The 22,845-nt window shown below is 35.7% G+C and overlaps 1 protein-coding gene across 1 annotated transcript in view; it reads left to right on the top strand.

The window, feature by feature from the left end:
* The window catches only part of MALRD1 (MAM and LDL receptor class A domain containing 1), a gene marked incomplete at its 5' end in the record, with an annotated part of 247,426 nt that overhangs the window by 129,518 nt on the left and 95,063 nt on the right, over positions 1-22,845 (top strand). Inside the window, one exon of the mRNA XM_084260684.1 lies at positions 20,795-20,975. Coding sequence (XP_084116810.1) covers positions 20,795-20,975 — 181 coding nt within the window. The remainder of the gene's footprint in view (positions 1-20,794; positions 20,976-22,845) is intronic.

Below are 22,845 nucleotides of genomic sequence, written 5' to 3' on the forward strand. Positions count from 1 at the left end.
TGCTAAAAATTGCTTCTCAAATATTCTGGGTATTATAAGAATAATTCAAAGGCACCTCAGTAGTCTTCAGCATCTAAAGACACAACTCAGACTAAGTCTGTTTGAAACATAAAAGTAGTGAGCCCTTTGACAGCCAGCAGGAGATTTTTTCATGGATTAGTCCAAACTTCTATAATAACAATAGAACACTCTTTAAGTATTTATGTAGACAATGAGATATATTTATGCAGTTTATTTTTTTCTAGAAAAGCTCAAATCCATAAGGGAGGGAAGTGGATTGAAAAGAAATTTGTTGTTTGAGAATTACTTTTCTTTGGCATTGTATTAAAAAATTAAATAAAAAAATAACTTTCATTACTTACAATGAATAAGGTGCAAAAATAAACATTTATTTTAATACAGAAATCAGAAATCACAGAAATCACAGAAATCACAGAAATCACAGAATTATCAAGGTTGGAAAAGACCTAAAAGATCATCCAGTCCAACCATTCACCTATTACTACTAGCTCCCACTAAACCATGTCCCTCAATACAAAGTCCACAGAAGACCTTTAAAGGTCTATTCTATTATGAACTATTCTATCATTGTGTTCTCATCACATTACTCAAAGTTGTACCTTGTAGCACCCAAATATTGTAATTAAAAGCATTTTGGGATTCCTTAATGCCAATTGTAAAATAATTTGCAAACTAACTTGGTGGAACGCAAATAGCAACTGCATTAGGTATCTGTGAGTAGTTTGTACTTCAGTCATCACTTTTGATTGTGAACAGCAATTATCACACTAAGAAAGTTGCAGTATGGAGAGGGGCCTTAAAAACTCATTTTATTACATGCAGTGAAATTAGTAATACACACACTAATTCAGCAGACAAAACAAGTAAACCAAGAGAAAATCAAACAAACCAAACTATCTAAACTGAATTATAAAGATAATTCTATTCTCTGTTGGGATATTTTCTCTGAAGGGTTCAAGTCCAGCAGTTAAAATTTTGTAATTATTTTTTCCACTATCAGGATGGACAGAGATATAATTACTTATTTCATTATTTTTAAAACAAAATTGTCCTGAGAAGAAATTTATCAGTTTTCCCCATTTGTAAGATCCTGTAGAGAATTTTTCCTACTGTTCTTTCTAATATTTGCTTGAAATGAATTTTCAAACTTATGACTTCTATGGAATTTTCTAGATCACAGTCTGTGATATTTCCTTTCTCTAAGTTTTGGGAATATTTTTTATGTTTTTACTTTCCTTTATTATTATATTGAGATATCATCCTCTTCTTATTTTCACCTAATTTTATTGTCCTAATAAAGCTTTCAGACATTTTTTTAGTGTTATTTTAAATCCTTATCTCCAGGGAGATAAAAGCAATTTTAAAAGGCAGTATAAATAAAATATATTTGAGTAACAAACTATTATTCTTATTCAAGGTTTTTAATGAAGGCAAGAATTCTACATGGAGATAGCAAAAATTATTCTCATTATTGTACCTATGATTGTTTTGCAGATCAGCCTAGTTTACCCATTATGTATCTTATAAGGATTCATAATTCAATATTATAATTAGAGTTTCTATTTAGCGGTATCTGTATGAATAAAAATCTAATTAAACAACACATAGTCATGAGAAGTCATACTGTAGCTTCTCCTGCTAGCTCAAACTGCAATACCAATATATTTCCATTCAGTTTGAGAATCTTTTGATTAAAAGTTACTGTCAGTGAGAGCAGGTCAGTAGAACGTGATTAGTTGAAAAATTCAAGGAAGAAGAGATAACCTGGGAAGGAACATGCTATTTCAAGTTTGACAGCTTAGCAAAATGTCCCCAGCTAAAGTCATCATGTCTATTAAGAGTTGAACTGTGAGTGAATGCTGTACACACCAATAGCACAATAATGAACAGTACCATGAGGAAATATCATATGGAGGCAGAATGGGAAAGGCGTTTCTCGTCCTCTTGAATATCACAGTGGAAGAAAACTGGTAATCAAGAGAAGAGAGTTATTATTTTTTAAAAATCATGGTTCATGATATGTATTGGTATCTTCTCTTAGTATTTGCATTGTTTGTCCACGTTCAGGAAGCTTAAGAATATTACCTATCATACTGATAAAACAGATTATGATATAACCAATAAAACTGTAGGATCTTTAAAGGGATGCTATAGTGAAGTGTGAAATTTTATGTTAAGGTTTGCAGTTAGAGAAAGCAAATTCATTTTCTAAGGGAATTTCTCAGCAGTTAATGTTTTGGGGGTTTTCTCCTCAAATTGTACTATATATTTATTGTATAAACCTCCCTGTATATGGAATAATAATCCAGTCAAAATCACTGGCCATTGAACCAGTTTCAAAAATACAGTATTCTTCAACTTAACCCACTAAACATGCAAATGCCATCCAAGTTGAAATGACGATATGTTTATATAGCATTGCAAAAGCTCACCAAGCAAACAGAATATCACCAGAAGAGATCTAGATATAACTAATCCAATTTTGCTGCTGCAGTGAGATTTTGAGACGCATCTAATCATTTCTGTCACAGTTGTAAGAGAATATAATCCATAGTAGAAGATACTCTTAAACTGAAGTGCTGCATATTCTCTCACTATGCCTGCTTTAGCGGTGGTGGTGGGGTTCCTTCAAAGTTCCCTTCAACACTGGTTATGAGTCAGAGTGTTACTTTTAAACCTTCTAAAGACTCAAGCAAGAATTATTAGGTGAAAGGAATGATATATTTTATTTTTCTGCTGATCCAAATGTAAATTTTCATAAAAAAGAAGCACGTTGTCGAGATCACAATGAGAAAGGAAAAACAATCAAATGATGATAATTTTTGACGGATCAATGTTAATTGCCCTGCATATAGATATTGTTATTTAAAAGGATAAGGGTTTAATACAATTAGGGTGGGCCTCTTTTGTGGATTTGAAACCAGCTTCTAAAAAGAAATATGCAGATGCAATAAGGAAGGTGAAACTTGCCATTAGTGACTATCTCTGCTGACAAGGCCAATATACACGGGATCTCCTTAAGTCCAGGCATTTGTCACAGTGAATTAATTCCATCCAGTTACAAATGAGCAAAGACATAATGATATTCAGGAGGACAAGAAGTCCTGGCCAGGTCTTAGCAAGTGTTTCAAGGGCTCATTGACACTGCCACAGCAACAGACTAACCTGGCCATGGCAACAGGCAGCTGGAGCCATCAGCCAGAATCCTCCAGCTGCTCAAAGCTGGTGCAACACTGACCCTGTCACCTGCTTGCTGCAGCTTCTCAGCACAAGCTGGAAGCTATCATGTTTTTCCCTTAATATTATGCTTTTTAGCTAGCTTAAGGTAGTGAGGAGAGGGATGGCACTATAGAAATATGTAGCTTAGCATCTGCCACAGATCAGGTATAGGTGACTCATGGTGGCTTTTGTAATTCCCTGGTAATTTTTAGTGGAGCAGCCTACTGTTCTGATCTGTTGACAGAAAAACTTGCAGCAGAGATGCTGCAGATGCCAGCTGATATCTTCTGGACATTTGTATTTCTAGAATTGAGTAGTTTAAAATTAAATTTTCACAAATCAATAGCATTGACTCTACTTGTATGGGGAGTCACTTAAGAATAAAGTCTGAGGAAACAACTTAATCTATTTCACAGCTTAAAATAGACTGTGTATTGCTGCACTGATTCTTCTCACTGGCTATATGAAAAATGATCAACTCCTCACATTAATGTAGAAGTTACAGTTACAGAAGTTACAGTTTCATTGGGTTCAGTTAGCCTCAAACTATCTGACCTCCACACAGCTAGAGGAAGAAACTTTCTAAGATTTGCTTTAATGTTTTACTTAAGAGGCTGCTGAACTTCCAAGCGTGCTCCAAACAATGCAGAAAAAGTGTAGATTTCAGCATTTTTTAGACAATTTCTTTAAATCTAATGCAGAAGTGCAGTTTTCTAGTATTTGTATGTGTGAGATAAATATATAAGCATATCTAGCTATATGTTCAATAGCTTGCATTTACCCTTTTTTGTTTCCTTTGAACACTTGTATTTTGTTTATTTCAAATACTTTTCCTTTATTAAGTCCAGCAAAATGCACTTTCAAGAGAATTTATTTGGACATAGCAGTACATGGGTAATGAATGGCCTTTATTTAAATAGTACCCACAGCTCTCAAAGGGACACAGTTTTAAACTCTTTCCTCCCATTATTGACCCATGAACTGTTATTAAAAGTTGTATTTCAGCCCATGAAACGTCTGATCTGAGTGAGTGAGTGAGTGAGTGAGTGAGTGAGTGAGTGAGTGAGTGAGTGAGTGAGTGTAAGGGGCTGGTAACTTAGTCTCAGGAGCTTTAAAGAACATCAGCAGGGATTCTGTGAAATGCAGTATTACTGAAAGAAAGGAAGATTAACTTTTATGGCAGCTTTTCTTCCCAGAGCAAGATACCTTTGTATTTCTATTTCCTGAATTGGATGCAGAATTTGAAACAGCACTTTCCGCCTTTTTAGGCATTGTTCCAAACAAAGTCTGATTTTGACCTCATGACATAAGTGTATCTCCAAGAGGCAACGATTAGATAGTAATAAGTCAGTTTTCAGTGGAAGATTATTTCTCAAAACCAGCTTACCTAGAAGGGACAAGCAAATACACACAAACGTAGATAAGGGCAGATTCAGAGCATTTTATTGTCTCAGATGGGAGCATTAGGAAGTTATTTCAATCTTCTGAACTATGAATTATTGGATGCATATGATTCATTGTATTCTTATACTACAACCAGATGTAAGCATTTGTTCCAAAGAGTTGGTGAGCTGGAATAATGCATTTGGACATGCTTTGAAGGAAATACAGTATTTAGGAGGGTTAACGTATCACCCTTTTATTTTGGAATATTGCTTGTGAAGGCAAGACTTTTATTAGAGGATTTGTAGTTTAAAATCATTGTATTTCTAGAGAAATCATTCATATGTGAAATATTCAGCATTTTTTTGTTTAAATTATTTGAGAACTTGACTTTTTTTCTCACTCAGGAGAGGAGGACAATGGGTAGCAAGGGATTAATATGACATGGTATATCTCTGTCAGACCGGGCAGTACCTGGTTGCTCAGAAAGCTGACCAGGCTGGCACTGTGCATACTGAGTCGTTGAAGCAATACAACAGTATCCTGTAACATTACACATGGAATCACAAGCCCTGCCTCTCAGAGCTAATACACTATCCTATTTTCTATCCCAGCCTGGCAACATATTGTACAATGTGACATAGATGAAAAATGCACTTTCAGTTTTCTCTACACTGTTCTCCAAATCAGAGATCTCTGGGAGTGATTTATTCTATTGATTTGTGGGCTCATAATTTCAGAGTGATGGTGGTTATACTGCTCCTTTTTAGCATATCGGCCTTTGAAGCATCTCTGGCATCTTTGCAGATCTTTTCTCTTTTCTAACACTTTTCAGGGAAGATATTCAACAGAGAAAGTTGTCATTCAAGTGTGTCTCAGGGCAGAATTCTTTTAAGGATCATAGAGCTGCTGTTGAATGATTTTACTGAAGCAACAGACATCAAAATCAGGCCTTTTATATAGCATCTGTGAAACAGATACATATTTTTATGAAAACATTTGTCTAAAAGATAGAGGTGTAGGCTTGAGCTTTGACCATTTTTATTAGTTTTCCTTATCTCTTCTTCAAAATAGGTAAATTTAGAAATTGAATTACATATCTTTTTTTAAAAAGAAAAACAAATAATGAAACATGTAACCTGGTGCCTGCTAATATCTTTTAGAAAGCATATAGCATTGATCAGATCTGAAATCCCAAGACTTTATTTTTCCCAATCAACAACTCCATTTGAAAAGACCTCACTAGACACTACTATGAGTTCCATTTAACCTCAGACAAGGTGGAAGATCTTTCTTTTTTCCTTTTTTCTTTTATCTTCTTTGACATCTTGGTCTTCAGCTGCTGCTGAGAAAAGTATCTTCTTTTTGTCAAACACTAACACAAACTGAACTAAATGGATGCTACACCAGCAAAACTTCAGGAAGCAAGGATATAGCAGTAGTGCTCATTGTAGAACATTAATTTGTTCTACAATTAATTTGCAATTACCGTGGAATGGACCGGGCACTCTATCAGTATTTGACTGAATTGATAAATGAAGGCACAAATGTGAGGCATCTTTCAGTTTTTAAAAAAAAATTGCTTAGAATTGTTTTCTGTACATCTATATTATCTCATTTAGGCAGCTAAAATACTACTTTTTCCCTTAAGTATTGGCATGATAAAGCTACTCTGCCATTTATCCAATGAAAATCTGTAGCATATACTTAGATGTTATTTGGTCATCCCCTCAGCTGCTCACTGCTGCCTTCCACTCCTTCCATGGAATAGTAAAACATTTTGTCTTACTGTTTTCTAGTTTAATTAAGTCCAATCTTTATGGGAGAAAAAGTTATACAAATAAGAATTTCCTAGGCAATCTAGAAGAAGTATTATTTTGATACAAGAACCATCTAATTAATTTCACTGATCAGCAAACAGAAGGCTTATTATTTATGACATGGAAATACTCATTAGATTTGAGGGCTTCTGCTGTGCACAACATTATTCTGAGCATTCAGACAGTGTGATTCAGTTCAGAATTGTGTTCAATAGGAGTTATGAGGGAGTATGTTATCAAAACACTTATTAGGAATCACAAAATGATTTAGGTGAATTTTCATCCCTTTAACACTTTATATGCCAGCTGTGGTCTTCAAGTGTTGATAAAAGAATGAGACTTCTCCCTTTTATCTAGCCTAGCTGTTTTAGGCGTATGTGGGCTATGGAAAGGAATTAGCAACTAATGAAAAATCCTCCTCCTCTGACTCACTAGCCCTAGTCAGAAGTATAGTCTGTTTAAAACAGTACATCTGGAATTTTATACAAATTACAGTCTCCTCCTTCCAAGTCACAGCAAAATTTTTGCACAAACTGAAGTTTTCCTTCAGGTAAGATTTGAGTCTCTTGACAATAGTGATGTAGTGAGACCATTGTGAAGAGACCACATCTCTTAGAAAGACCAAAGAATTTTTTTCAGTGTGAAAAGAGAATTTTATTGTGTGTAGCTGAAGAATCAGAATTGTCTTAAAATAATATCCAGAATAGATGTGGTCATATGAGGAAGAAAGGTTACAGGAGATCATGTAGCAAGACAGAAAAAAGCACATTGTGGTAAATGATACTAAAATACCTTGGAGCATATTATGTAGTTCATATTTTCTGAGTATGCCAATCTAATGACTACAAACTTTACAGTGGCACATATAAAATGCCATTGCTATAGAAACTTCCTAGGCCTGATCTTAAAATATCACTTTACAGACATAGTCAAGCAACTTCTGCTGTAGGAGGACTAGGGAAATCCACAAATCTCTTGGACTTCTCTTATTTTCAGTTTTCTTGTCACTTGGTGTTTGTATTTACTTTTAACTGTTGCAACATTTCCCTAGTTCAAACAAAAAGATCTATAATCTGAAAATTAGCTTTGTGCTTATTGGCTGTAGGGAACAAATCCATGCAAAAACCGGACAGAACTTCTGCACTGTTTGTGGCATCTAGAAAAAAATCCAAGAAGTGGAAATAGGAAGTAGAGGTTATCACAACTACTGAAACTATAAACCAGAAATCAATTGTATAATGTCGCTGCAATGGGTAGAAATGGAAGGATATCTGAGGGAGTTTCATTGAAAACAAACAAAAAATTGTGGAAGAGAAAAAATGCCACTGAATAGCCTGTTGCAAATTTCATGTGTTTGCTTGTATTTTTTTGACAAGATATTACAGAGACAGGACTTAACCATTCCTTTTAAAGATGTCTCTTTGCTCAGGATCAATTTAGTGAAGCTTAAAAATTGAGCTTTGACTGTACAAAGAGGTTACTATTTTTTCAGCCTTAGTGTTTTGATTCCCCTGAGCCTGTCCAGTTCAACTAATATTCCTGAGGATCTATTCTATATTTCTATGAGCCCAAATGCTACAATCCAATTGAAAAGAATATTCTAATAGAATGTAAATAGGCTGTAAAATAAATGTCACAAAGAAAGAAGTACAGTTATATCCCAGTGAACCTCCCACTACATAAAGGTAGGGATGACACCTGACTGACACTAATCATCTCTCTCGTATGTCTAAAAAAAGTATAAGACACTCTTTGACAGTAGGGAATATTCATGTTGATCCTTGTCCTGCAGGCTTGTCATTTTGAAGAAGTGACAGACGAAATATTTAGTAAAATCTTGAAAGTTTAATGTCATTGTACAAGAATTGAGGAATTATTACTAGTTTTATGATTTTGTCATACTACCCTAAAAGAATCTAACTTAAAAAAAAAAAAAAAGGTACTGCCTTTCTCAGTACCTGATTACTTCTCTTTCAAGCTTTGTTTTCTGATAAAATTGCACTTGCTTCCACTCTAAGATGGGAACAATCTGAGGACACCTGCAGAAAATCATTAAAACAAAGGTGTGACAAGGTTTGAGACAAAATGGAACTAAGTTCCTTGAAATGCTAATGGTCTTATAAAATGGCTTTGATGTTTATTGTTAGTCTTAGCAGTAGAACTTCGGGGGAAAATTGAAATCCAAGCAATCACAATTGTATCCCTTAAGCTACCTATAAACCAAAATGAAATTAAGGTGGACTATGCTAGGAAACGAAGAAGAAATGTTTGCATATGAAGAGAAAGGAGGCATGGGACAGATAGAAAATGAAGACAGGATGAAGTAGTACCAGGTGCCCAGTGAATCCTCTTAAAAAAAAGAGTTGTTTCATTTCTCTTTTCTAATCAGTAAGGATAATGTGCAGAATGAAAATGTATATTAAGAGCCTTAGCATGTACAAGTGTATTTGATGGAAAGTGTATTAGGGGGATGTAGAAAGGTACAAACAAGTAACAGAAGAGTTTGCTTGGTTAAAAATGAAAGCTGGCTATAACAAAATCTAACAGATTTTATAGTTGTGACAGGATAAATCAAAGTTTTAAGAAGGTATTACAGAATAATTCAAAGAAAATTAATAAATTATTTTTGCCTTTGCAGTACAGATTTCTTTTCCAAAATAAGAATTTAAAATGTGTAACTTCATCTTTCCTAATGAGCAACTTAATTGTTGTTTCTTGAAATGCCTACCTGCTTGGAACAAAATCCTGTCTCAAGATAAATTACGAGTCACTTTTGATCAAAGTATTTTTGAAACTGGCTTTTCTCAACTCAGCACTTACAGCAATTAGGAACCAAAAGTCTACCAGTTAGCTCCTAGAAGTACTGCAAGTGCTAGCAGTCATAACAGGGTCAGCTGTTAACACCTTTTGATGTTCCTAAGGAATTCCCTGTGAAATTCCAAAATCCAAAAATGGTGCATTTTAAAAAAAGGAATTTCATCAGTCATATTTATCATATTTATTCATTAGAATACATGTTCCTTGCTGAAATGAATATTCCTTTATTACAGTGATGTTAATTTTCAAAATGAAATTTGGAGAAAAGATACTTCAGAGAGTGAAAATCAACTTAATGTTGTGCATAAAGGAGGAAATGAAAGAGATGGATGGATGGGCTTTGTCATTAACTCTTATTATGAAAACCTGCAGAGACTAATACATGCAGACTGTCTAATAAAAAGCTTGAAGGCTGAAATATCAGTGTTTCATCTTGCTGTTTTCCTTCTTTATGTAATTCACTGTGAAAATGCAATTATGTGATTTTGTAAGTTATCCCTTAAAGTGAAGCAAATTTTTCATGCATGCTAATGTACTTACTCAGTATACATTTTGCTTGGATCAAATAATTTCTTAAAGATACCATTTGACCAGCTTGACGTTTCTTTTTCAAGTTTTCCATAAAGGGCAGAGACATGCTAAACAGCATTTCTGGTTCCTGTCAAAATAGAACTATGAAAAAATTAGAGAGAAACTTATTTTTAATGTATTCTCTTCGGTGCTGAGAATCATGAATTGTCATTGAAGTCACTGGAACTAGAGTAAGCTCATCACTTTTAGCAGCATATCTCTAAAGTGAAGCTCACACTTTTATTACTCACCACTAACATTTCCTTACCTTTTGGGACCATTGCTTCGTATATTGTTGCAATGCTATCTGCCTTTTTATTGTTGTTGTTTTCTACTTTTTTTGCTAATTCCATTTGCTGAATATTTCAGATCCCATAACATGAATCCCTCAGCATCCCTTAGCTTAGTGATGGAAAGTTTAAATTTCAAGTTTAAAAATTCTCCCTACAATCAAATTGTTTCTATTTATCTCTCTCAAAGCTATTATATGTGGATTTAACATTTTTAGAATTATACATTAATGTAGAGCTTTAGCATTCAGATTATTTCCTAAATATAATGGTAATCTTATCCCGAAGTCTCTGTGGCTTATTTAACAGGAGAGAGATTTTCAAAGCAGTAGCTAAGGGCAGAGTAGTAAATAACTACCACTGCACCCAGATCATCCTAGATGTTTAACAACATGTGCATATGTTTAATTTGGTGTGTTTGCATACACTTACTAACCTCACACTTTCCATACAGAGTATGTGTCTTTGTCTAAGACAAAGTAGCAAGTAACCTGACAAAGCTGAGTTATTGTAATTAGTGCTGTTATAAAGTGCTGCTGAACTGTTTGTATTGAATTGTTATCAGCCTGGTGATTGACAGTGTGCCAGAGGACACACATGCTCATTCACAACTCACATCTTCACAACCTTCTCTGCTCTCATTTGTCTTCATGTCATCATGAAGAAAAAAGGGGGAAAAAAAGAATGAAACAGGAAAAAATGAAAAGAGAAAAAAGGAGAGGAAAGAAAAGTGAACTGAAAACTCAAATCTTGGGTGAACAAATCTTGACTTTGGTTCATTCTTTGAGTCATTAAAAAATTTTAATAATTTGATACTATATGTGGATTTATCTGATGTCTGAAATATAAGGCCAAACTCTATAGAGTTAAGTTGCTGTTTTCAAATAACCTGTGCAATATTCTTTTAGGAAGTTAAGTTTTAAGAGAAAATCAGTGCAAAATGAAAAAGAGATAGAATCTGTCATGTCCTTTGAAAATAACTGTAGGTGAAGAAGACACAATAATTCACATCTTTTTCTTTTAAGATTGGAGATTCTGCTATACAGCATCTGTCTTTAGTTTTATTGCATTTTAATGTGCTTTTATTTTTCCAAGCTATGTATGAAAGACATAATCCTAGGAATAGAGATTTTTAAAAACAAGCAAGTATTCTGTGTACTGCAGCACTAACCAAGCAACAGCCAAAATCATAAGGAAGGTGCTCAGAACTTTCTGAAAATGGGATTCATTCTAAAGCAATGAAATTTCAACAAGTAGAAAGGTGTTATTATAAATTTCATCAAAGATATTCACTGCTCTGTGATTCGGAGAAATACAGCTTCATAGAGAGGTCTTTAAAACATGGGCAAACTAGAAAAGCTGTGATTTTTGTTCCTCTACCTCCTGTTTCTTTGATGTACATGTGAAAGTCCAGTACTGCACTCTGTTCTATGTTGAGTAAAAAGAAAGGAACATACCACATCATGGGATGCTTCATCATCAGCCATGAAGAAGTTTTAATGATGATTCTACATCAAGGAATGTACAACTTCATTAAAACCAGGTTTATTAGTGAACTTAATTTGCATACCATGAAAACACACTTGATTCTAATCAAAGGAGAAATAGCCTGAAAAGTAAACTGCCTGCCTGAAATACTTTTGTAAAACAAAGGGATTCCCATGCATCAAGAGCTAGAGAAATGAACAGTGACAGATAAAGTCACATTATGCTCATTCTATTCTATGTTTCCGTACTTTGCATAATGCATATCCTCTTTTTAAAATTCTTGATGGTATCTGCTTGTGAGGAAGACACTGTTTTCAAAGGAACCTGAAGGGAGAGAAGTTTTTTCCTAACAGTTAAAAAAAGCTATGTAAAAGTAGTTTGACTTCTCTCAAAAGTCTGAAGGGTGCTGCAGAAAGAGAAGCCTTTTGATACAGTGGATCCTGAAAGTCTTTTTATGGTATTAATAAAAAACACTTAATGTTTTTTCATGAATCATTTGAAAATATTTTCTCTCTAATTTAAAAGCCCTCCAGTATGCTTGGTTTGAAGAGTCCAGAAATATTTCGCAAATGTTTTTATTGCCTCCATCCATTTGGTAAGCTCAGCTTCATTTCCTATGGCTCTGCTGAAATAAATATCAGTTGCAAATGAACCAGGGAAATATTCTGAACCCAGCTCAGAACATGAATGGGAGAAGAGCAGATCAAGAAAAAAATCTGGGTTTCATTCCTGTTTCACTGCAGATGCAACAAGGCAGATTTAATGGACCTTTTATAATTGCATCGAGAAAACTTTGTATATTCTTCTGACAGAGGGCGTATTCATAAGAAGTTTCCTTGCAACATCTTGTAATAGAAAATTGACTACTCCTCTTGCTTTGGATTCAGTTCCTGATATGGTTCTGACTGTGATGTAGCCTTGAGAACAACGGTAGTCTCTGCTGTGTAAGAAAAATATTAAACTCAGACACAAAATAAAAGGAATTATAAGACAGAAGGAAATTCTTCCTTTACTCTCAGTATCCCCAGGTGAATAAATGAGGATACTGAGCTCCGTAAGATATACTTTCCCCCTGAAGTTCTCAGAAGAGAGGTTATAAACACTTTAGATAGTTCTTCAGATGAAGGCAAGCATGGAGAAGATTCTGAATTGCGATGTAATGAAATAATTAAGAACTAATTCCCCTCAGACTATCAGAAAGTAGATAAAAAAGTCCTCTGAATATGAACAGGAATTTTCCAATATGGCTAGGCATATAGACATACATATCTAAACAGGTTATGTTCTTCTTAGAAGTAATTCTGCCATTCTCTGAGAGACTTTATCAGTCAGCATGATGGGACGGTGGAAGACCAGGACCCACTGCTACATGACAATGGAAAAACATGCTTTTTCCTCTTAAGTTTTCCTTAATGATGGATCTTTGACTATGTCCAACCCATAGAGGGCACTGACATGCAATTAATAATATCTTTCAGAACCTTAAATATAAACACCCTTTTTCACATCTCTTTTTAGTGGTCTTGGTGTGCGTTTTGCTGGTAGCTGATCTGTCAATAACATTGGTTAAATTTAGGGGATTAAAAAGCACAGAATTGCAAAATAGGTTGTAAAAATTATACTCTGCGGAACTTTCCCAGATCCCAGCACTAGTCTGCAATAATAAATAGTAGACGACATGCCATGGAGAATTAAGTCCAAAGTAGAAATACACACAATGAACTAGCAGGTATTCTATTGTAGCCCATGGTCCACTTGTCCTGTAAAGTTTATGGGTATGACAAACAAATAATCCTCTTTAATTGCTTTTGTCTGCAACAAGATTAGGCATAATAGTTATTGAGACTGCTGGGTTGCTCCCTGCCCACTCTTCTGGGATGGAACAAATTAGTTTATTGCAATCTGGACCTATGCTGAGGACTAAATTTTTATGTTTTCTGGTATAGGTATATATGCTAGCAGGTTAGCTTGGTACCAAAACAATGAAAGATACAACTGGGCCACTTAAAAATTGTTTATTTTGGTGCTACAGCTAGAATTTTGCAAGACAAAGTGAATCAGTTAACAAAGTAACAAAATTAAATAGTCCAAAGAACAGGCTGTTGTGATTTAACCCAGCAGGTAGCTAAAGCTCCACCACCCAGCTGTTTGCTTATTCTTCCAATTGGAAAAAAATAAGGTAAATGGGAAAAAATAAGGTAAAAATTTTGGAGATAAAACCAGTTCAATATGTCAGAAAATTAAGGTAATAACAATATTAATAATAATAATACACTACTAATTAATAATCATATACAAAACAAGAGATGCACAGCACATTTGATCAGCACCCAGATCTGTTACTGAGCTGCAGTGCCTCTTGGTGAACTCTCACAGTTATGATGTCATGTTATTTTGGCCAGTTTGAGTCAGCCATCCTGGCTGTTTCCCATCATAGGTTCTTGAGTACCTCCCACCTTCTTGTTTGCAGGCCAGTATAAGAAACTGAAAAGTCCTTGACTGCTTAGCAAGTAACATGTTAGTGTTATCAGCATTATTCTCATCATAAATCCAAAAGACAGCACTATACCAGCTGCTAGTAAGAAAAATAGCTCTATCCTTAACAAAACCAGGACAGCTGTGTAGATCCCAAAGCAAAGGTTGGATGAATACTTCAGCAATTGTTAATCTGTGCAATGATAAGTTGGATGAATACTTCAGCAATTGTTAATCTGTGCAATGATAAGAACTTCTGAATTTTAACTTACAGTGTTTTTTGAGAATTTATGCAGAAATAGTTTACAAAATATTAATATAGACTGCAAAAGAATTTAGAAGGTTTTTAGCACTGATAAAAATACAAGCTTGAGTGGCATCCAGATTTTGTGGCTGTTCACAAGTTATAAAAGGAAACGTAAGGAGGAAATTTTAATGTATTTTAACCACATTTTTCCTTCAATTGAGGAAGACATCCACAGAAAGATATTGAAAATACAGTATGAGATTTAAGTCTGAAAAGAAAAAATCTGGTGGTTTTCATGTGTTACCAGTGTTGTGTCATTCATAACATTTTGCTGTTAAATACTATGCTATCTTGTTAAAAAATTGGACTTTGACCAAGCTGTTAGGGCAAAAATATTTTGCTTTTACATAGTGTCAGTTACATCTAGGACTCTCTCTTCTGTCTTCTTTCGAACGCTTGCATATATGTAATAGACAGAAACTATAACCATCTCATAGTTTAGAACTGCAATTTAACCTTTTGCTTGGAAAGATAAGCCACTTTCCTTTCATGTATACTGTTTTCTGCATGCTAATTTTTCATATTACTTTGGAATACCCTCTTTGGCTGAAGACGGCAGCTTAGTGCTTTAAGGAAGGCAAGAATGTTGTCTATCATTCCGCTATGCTGGAGTAGAATTGCTGTCAATAAGACAGTGAAAATGGGAACCTGGATGGTGACTTGGTTTTACTAATGTAAAGTAGATTGTGAGTGAAAAAGTATTAACTGGAAGGCCAAGGCAAATGTAATGAGATATAGGGAAGAAATGTGTTTTTCATAGAAAAGTGTTGGTGTTCAGAAAAGAGATGCTGGGAATACGTGCAAGTGCCTGCAGCAAAGAAGAATATGTGGAGCCTTGGGTATGATTCTTGCAATGCAGAAGAGGGTTGCTTTTTCTTTCTTTTTTTCTTTTTGCAAAGGACCACATGCAGCTAGACTCCTGCAGGGTAAATGGAAAATGGGATTTTTGCCCTGATCAACAACCAGAATAATAAACCCCCACAAGCACAAGCAGCAATGATACTACTGGCCAAAGCCACAGAGCTTAACCATCTTTTATCAGTCTGTTGGAGCATGGAGTTTGACTGGGCCTTTTGCCACCGGCCCAAGTAGAAGAGCAATTCTTAGTATGAGTATGTGTCAGTAGAAGAATAGCCTCATACAACCAGAAAGAAAGGTGAAACTGTGGCCTCAAGCCTCCTCTATGCTGAGACGCTTCTGATTGTCATATATCTCTTTTAGATTAATACATTTATATGGCAGTGAAAAAAATCAAATTTCTAGATGCAATGGGCAGGTCAAAGCACAGACTGATTTTTTTCTCCCCTCAGGCCATATTTGTGTTTGTTTTAGAAGCAAACACATTCCAAAGATATGAAAGAAATGCCAAAGCACCAGACAGATTAAATGGCTGGAGAATGCAGAAAACAAAACAATAATTCATGAAATGGAATCTGCAGAGCTTACAAACCATGATCCTTTCATGCCAAGTATGTATCCAGAAGGGTATAGCTTACACCCTTTAGCCAAGTCAACTGCACTGTCTAGGCCTGGGGAGAGGAGTAGAGCCAAGCTTCCTGCTTTTTTTTCCCTTTCCCACCTCTTCCTTGGTTGTTTCATGCAGACAATGTGCAGGCCTTCTGGTTTTGAAGGGAGTTTTCATTCCGGATTACAGCAGCCTTCATGCAGTCATGCAAAGGTTGAAGCTTTTGATTTTGTTATGTAGAACTGTAGCTGAGCAAGTGAAAAATCAGATTTTCGTGCTTTATGAAGTGCTGCTGTTGTATAGGAACTGCTACTGTTGAATCCAGACAGGAAAATTTTCTCTGTTTTGCATTATATTTGTGTACTCATACACAAGGATTTATGAAGTTCAAGGAGATTATCATTTGTATTGTAAATTATCTATCTGAAAAAGGTTCTTCCTAGCAAAAAATATTTCAATGTCTCACTGTGGAAAAAAAAAAAGCCCCAGTTCCTGTAACTGCATAAAGCTTTGATACATTATGGCTATAATACCATATATAAATTGATTGCTACAACATTTTTGTGTGGATATTTCTAAAGAAATATATGATCAATATTACTCGTTACTTGCAGCATCTTTGACTCAAAAATCATGTTAATCATAAGCCTGATCAGAATGTCATGTAATACAATAGAATGTGAAATCAATCAAAGCTGGGCTGACAGCAGAAGTGATGATCATATTCTTGTTAGCTGCATTTAACATTCCCAGATTTTATATAAATATTTATCTCTGTATATTTTAAGAAACTCCACTGACTTCTATCCATACAAACTTAAACACATGTAATTTTTTAATAGATTTGGGGTTTATTGTTACCCCATCAGTAAGTTTGCAGTTGACAGCTAGTTGGGCAGAAGGCTTGATCTTCTTGAAGGTAGGAAGGCTCTACAGGGGGATCTGGACAGGGTGCATCAATGTGCCAAGGTCAGCTGCATAAGGTTTAACAAAGCCAAGTGCCAGATCCTGCACTTTGGTCATGATGCCATGCAATGCTACAAGCTTGTGTAAGAATTGTGTGAAAGCTGCCCAGCGGAAAATGACCTTGGGGTACCAGTTGACAGATGGCTGAATATGAACCAGAAGTGTGCCCAGGTGGCCAAGAAGGCCAACAGCATCCTGGCTGGAATCAGGAATAGTGTGCCAGCCTGAATAGGGAAGTGATTATCCCCCTGTACTTGGCTCTAGTGAGGCTGTACCTTGAATACTGTGTTCAGTTTTGGGCCCCCTCAGTAGCTGCTAGAGCATATTCAGAGAAGAGCAACAAAGCTGATAAAGGGTCTGGAGCAAGTCTTGTGAGGAGTGGCTGAAGGAACTGGGATCGTTTATTCTGGGGAAGAGGAGGCTGAGGGGAGACATCACTCTGAAACTACCTGAAAGGATGTTGTCACCAGATGGCCCTTGGTCTCTTCTCCCAACTAACAAGCAATAGGACAAGAGGAAATGACATCAAGTTGCATCAGGGAAGGTTTAGATTGGATACTAGGAAAAATTTCTTCACTGAAATGCTTGTTAGGCATTGGAACAGGCTGCCCAGACAGGTGGTGGTGTCACCATCCCTGGAGGAGTTCGAAAAAAATGTAGACATGGCTCTTCGGCACACAGTTTAGTAGATATGGTGGTATCGGACAGAGGGTTGGACTTCATGATCTTGGAGGTCTTTTCCAACATTAAAGATTCTATGATTCCATGATTATAATTTAACACTGCTATTATCCATTTTTAGTCTCCTAAATTCACCACTAATGATGCACAGGACTGAATTACTTTTCTAAAATTATATAGTAATTTATTATAAATAATGTTTGGGAAAGTTTTGCATTCCAAAGACTTCTCAAGGGCAAACAGAAGTTACATATACAAGAAATTGTAAAAATAGCAAAATGTTTAAAAGTGCTTCTATTCAAATTTTTGGGTTTGTGCTCCATGTTGGAGACATTAAAGTCTTCATAACAATCAATTTTATTCATGCCATGGATAGACAAAAGACATATGCAGATGAAACAAGTTAGCCCAATAATATGTAATACTCTTTTGAAGGTTTCTTAAAAAAAATCAGAAACAATGTAACAGATACAGTTGAGTTACTGAAATAATTAAGCTACATCATTGGCTACATATTTAATGAAGAGGAATAATATGAGTGATTAAAGATAGATTTGCCAAACTCTTTTACCACTGTTAAAATCTGCTTCGATTATCTTATCTACTCTCTCTAGAGTCCTCTACACTGTGTTTTCAGGCTGAAATGTATGTAGAAGCTTTAGAAAGGCTTTTACACTCATTCTGATTCCAATCCCCCTTAATTGCATTGATTATAGACCTGAAAGAGAGTTCCTTAATGGGAGGAAGGTTGGTCACTGGAATAGGATCCCCATGGAAGTGATCACAGTACCAAGTCTACCAGAATTCAAGGAACACCTGAACAATACTCTTAATCATATGGTTTAGTTTTAGATAGACCTGGGAGAAGCAGGGAGTTGGATTCGATAATCCTCAGGGATCCCTTCCAACTTGAGATAGTCTATGATTCGATTAAATGATTGCATCTTGGGAGTCTTGCTGGGAGAAATACATTGAGAAAGTCATAAGCAGTTGTCACCAACTATGGAATTAGTGGTGCAAAGCACCAGTGATGTCCTGTTATATTATTTTCTCTTTAATGGACTGTGTCATTGGCTTTAAATCAGTGAGACACAACTGAAGTAGTGTGTAAACTTGCCTGTGTAGGTGCTTCAATGCTCAGTCATCGTCACTTATAAAAGGCCACTATCACCACTGGTGTGTACCTATGGAGTTGTTCATGTGCATATCTATCACTTCACATGAAGTTATGGAGACCTTTCCCTGTGTTTACTTTCCTATTTAGCAATTTCAAGTAAAGTTGCCCTTGCTTTCAACTAACTCCTTTACAGTAAAACAATCATTTTCCAGAAAACCGTCACCAAGTCACACTTCAGTATCTCTCTATTTTGTTAGGTTTGAGGACCTCCTTCTAAAAGTTATCAACAATTCTAAGATTTCCCTGCTTCAGAAACAACCAATATAATATTTTTTGCATGCTTGTCTGCACTTTCCTATTGAAAATACGTCTAAAGCACCGAGATTAATTTTCTCATCATAAATATGCATAAGACAACCTTATTAACATAAATCTGATCTAACAGGTTCACTATGTATAAGAAAATGTAATTAATTAGCTTCTCTGCCTATTTTTACTGTTGTCTCTATCTTTTTCCTTAGATTTAACTTGTTCATGTACAACTTTCTTAGAACTTTTCTTACGCATTTCATTTAGCTGCCTGATGCATCACGCAATGTTTTTATTAATCCTAGTTGGAGTACTAATGGGTTTTGATAAGAAAAGACTAGCAAAAAATTCTAATTTATGATTTGGATGATTATTCAGTCATAAAGAAATATAAATTTGGACATACAAAAATTTTGCAACAGTCCCAGCTCACTCAGCCTTTCCTCATAAAGGGGATGTTCCAGGCCCTAATCATCTTCGTAGCCCTCCTCTGGACTCTCTCCAGGAGTTCCCTGTCTTTTTTATACCAGGGAGCCCAGAACTCAACACAATACTCCAGGTGGGGCCTGACCAAGGCAGAGTAGAGGGGGAGGATCACCTCCTTAGACCTGCTGGCCACACTCTTCCTGATGCTTCCCAGGATCCCATTAGCCCTCTTAGCCACCAGTGCACACTGCTGGCTCATAGCCAACCTGTCATCAACCAGGACCCCCAGGTCCTTCTCCACAGAGCTCTTCTCCAGCAGGTCATCCCCCAGCCTGTACTGATACAGATGGTTATTACTCCCCAGGTGCAAGACTTTACACTTGCTTTTGTTGAATTTCATTAGGTTTCTCCCTGCCCAGCTTTCCAGCCTGTCCAGGTCTCTCTGGATGGCAGCGCAGTGTTCCTGCGTATCAGCCACCCCTCCCAGCTTTGTATCATCGACATACTTGCTGAGGGTGGACGCTATTCCCTCATCAAGGTCATCAATGAAGATATTAAACAGGACTGGACCCAACACCGAGCCCTGGGGAACACCGCTAGTCACAGGTCGCCAGTCAGATTCTGCTCCACTGATCACTACACTCTGAGCCCTGTCCGACAGCCAGTTCTCAAACCCACCTCACTGTCCACTCATCTATCCCATGCCATGCTCTCTCAGCTTTGCTATCAGGATGTCATAGGAGACAGTATCGAAAGCCTTGCTGAAGTCAAGGTAGATGACATCCACTGCTCTCCCTCCATCCAACCAGCTGGTGATGAGATCATAGCAAGCTATGGGATTGGTCGAGCACGATCTTCCCTTGGTGAATCCATGCTGACTACTCAGCATGGATTGGACATTTAAAGAAAAGCTTTAAAATATATTAGTGGATTTGAAGGTCAGAATTCTCTGATTTACCTTCAAATGAACTGTACTAAGAATATGATTATATTTGTAAGTTTTCTTCCCTTGTATTACATTGTCACAATTTTTTTAGAGATTCTACATATCTGATATCCTAATTTAAAAATGGTAGAGTAAACTTTCATCCAGTAATATATGCTAAAGACACAGAAACACTCTCAGTGTCATATAAAGTTAAATACAACTCTACCAATACGAACTGGTTTGGAGTTCATTCTTACACATAGTAATTTCGGCACTAAGACTCCATCTACCATTGATGTTTTTGTGATTTGTATGGTAATCATCTAATTTTACTACTTTTTTTACTGTCTGAGCAAGGATTATGTTTACCATTCTTTGACAAAACTGAAAGGGTGTCTTCCAGTCTTTTCTCTATTTGGTATTATTGGATTTATTTTTGTTGTTTAAAAAAGTGGTATTTGATAATCCATATTTATATGTATCTTACCATATATATTTTATTCAAACTTCAGACTGATGATGGGATTGAGAAAATATGGAGTGAATCAGGAAATCACGGTGTTGAGTGGAAACAAGTTGAGTTACACTTGGGCAAACTGAGGAATTTCGAAGTTATCTTTGAAGGCATTCGTACCAGAGACCTGGGCGGTGGAGCAGCAATAGATGACATAGAGTTCAACAACTGTACCACAAGTAAGTTCAAGAGTGAGGTTTCTAGGATAGGTACTAAATGATATGTAGGGTATTCTTGCTTGGTTTTAAATGCATCACAGTTTTACTGCTTTCCTCATAATATCGCTGTTCATAAAATCAGTTATAAATATTTTTTTTTCAGTCTTGTAATTTCAGTAATATTTTCAACTCATACAGGAAGTCTTGTATTAGTAAAGTGTACTGACTAAATTATTGCATAATTATGAGAAATGCTTGACTTTTTGTTTCATTTATTTGATTTTGAGTAAGAACTCACCTTTAATTCATTGGTAAGTTATTGAGTTTCTGATGTTGTATATAATAATATTTTGTCATTATATCAAGTGAAATCTGAGGTCTCCTTGTTTTATCATAAAGATTGTTGCCATAAAAATTTATGCCACAAAAGAACCATTGTCACTATTCCTTTTCCCAGTTCAGTTCAAGTGTTAAGGCCAGCAAAACAAAGAAAACCTTTGACTCCTTCATAGGGTGCTCACTCCATTAAATTCATCATTTTGGTGCACATAGTGTAGGATAGGAAGAGTGTGCCTTAAAAAAAAAAAAAAAAACAAAAATAAAACAAAACAAGGTAGGATGTGGGTTTTTATCCCTGGTGGGAAACAGTGCGGCACAATATTAGTGGATTTGTTGGATATGCTGACTCCACATATCTTCACTATATGAGTTTTAGGGAAGTTGTTTGGGCAAACTTTAATCTACTGGCATGGTCTGGATGCCCATTATCAGTGGAAAATGCACTGCTGGAGAATATCTTTTGATCTAGTTTCAGCTGAAAAATCCAAGTTTTGCATTCAGAAATTGTTCTGTGGTGTAAACCAAAGAATTGAAACTGGATACAACTTGGCATTTACTTCAGAACTGCACTTTAATAAAACTCTAAGGAGGATGTACTCTTTAAATTTCTTCCAGGCACTTGAACACTAGTGATTCCCTTGTACTTTTTCTAAGTGTTTCATTGTTTCCATTGCTATGCATGTGATTGTTCTCCAAAGGGCGAGGGTATTTGGATAAGGATGCCCTGGTAGGAGGTCAACATTCCCCTATCATCTTGAAGAACAAAGAGGATGATGATCACTCTTACACTTCTTTGCCAAGTTATGCTGTATTAATTCGTATGGTGTAGTCTACTTTAACCACATTTCTGGGTTTCTGTCCTATTTTGGGGCCAGAACAATTTAGATACTTCATTTCACAGACCAATTCATGAAGATATTAAGAAAAAAGAAAGAAAAAAGAAGTGAGTTGGGTTTTTTTTAAGGAAGAAGAAAACTGCCTGGTGTGTTCATAAATATGGTATCAACATATCTTCATATAATGTAAAAATATTTCTGCTGACTCCTAAGTCCACATATTTTATAATAGCCTGAAAATAGACATCATGTAAACATAACTGCAAATTTTCCAGAGTTGTCATCATAAAGAAGGAAATTGTTTCAGTAGGGAGTTGGAGAGGTGTTACGTGAAGAATCTTAAATCTCTTACAATATTACAATTGCTGAAATTTACATTTCATTTAGTCTATGACCCTATAAATCTGAATATTAATAGTTTTTTATAACCACTCGTGCACTAAAAAACCTTTGCAGTAATATAATTCAGAAAGAAACTTGAGTTAGCAACTATTTGTTTTATAGCACTGCTTCAGCAAGATGTTCTGTTGGGAAAGTAGTTGTAACATGTGCTCCAACTCCTTTCACGTACTTACACCTTCAGCATAGTAATATTCCTGTGTATTCTGCAGAAAATGATTATTTATGAAGATGGATGAATCCCAGGAGGTTGTCCCTAAGGAAGTTTGAAATACACAGCTTAAGCTCAATACACAATGCAATTATTTTTTTTTAAG

Source organism: Gallinula chloropus (genome assembly GCF_964237585.1).
Source record: "Gallinula chloropus genome assembly, chromosome: 2".
In the NCBI taxonomy this organism is placed as follows: Eukaryota; Metazoa; Chordata; class Aves; order Gruiformes; family Rallidae; genus Gallinula; species Gallinula chloropus.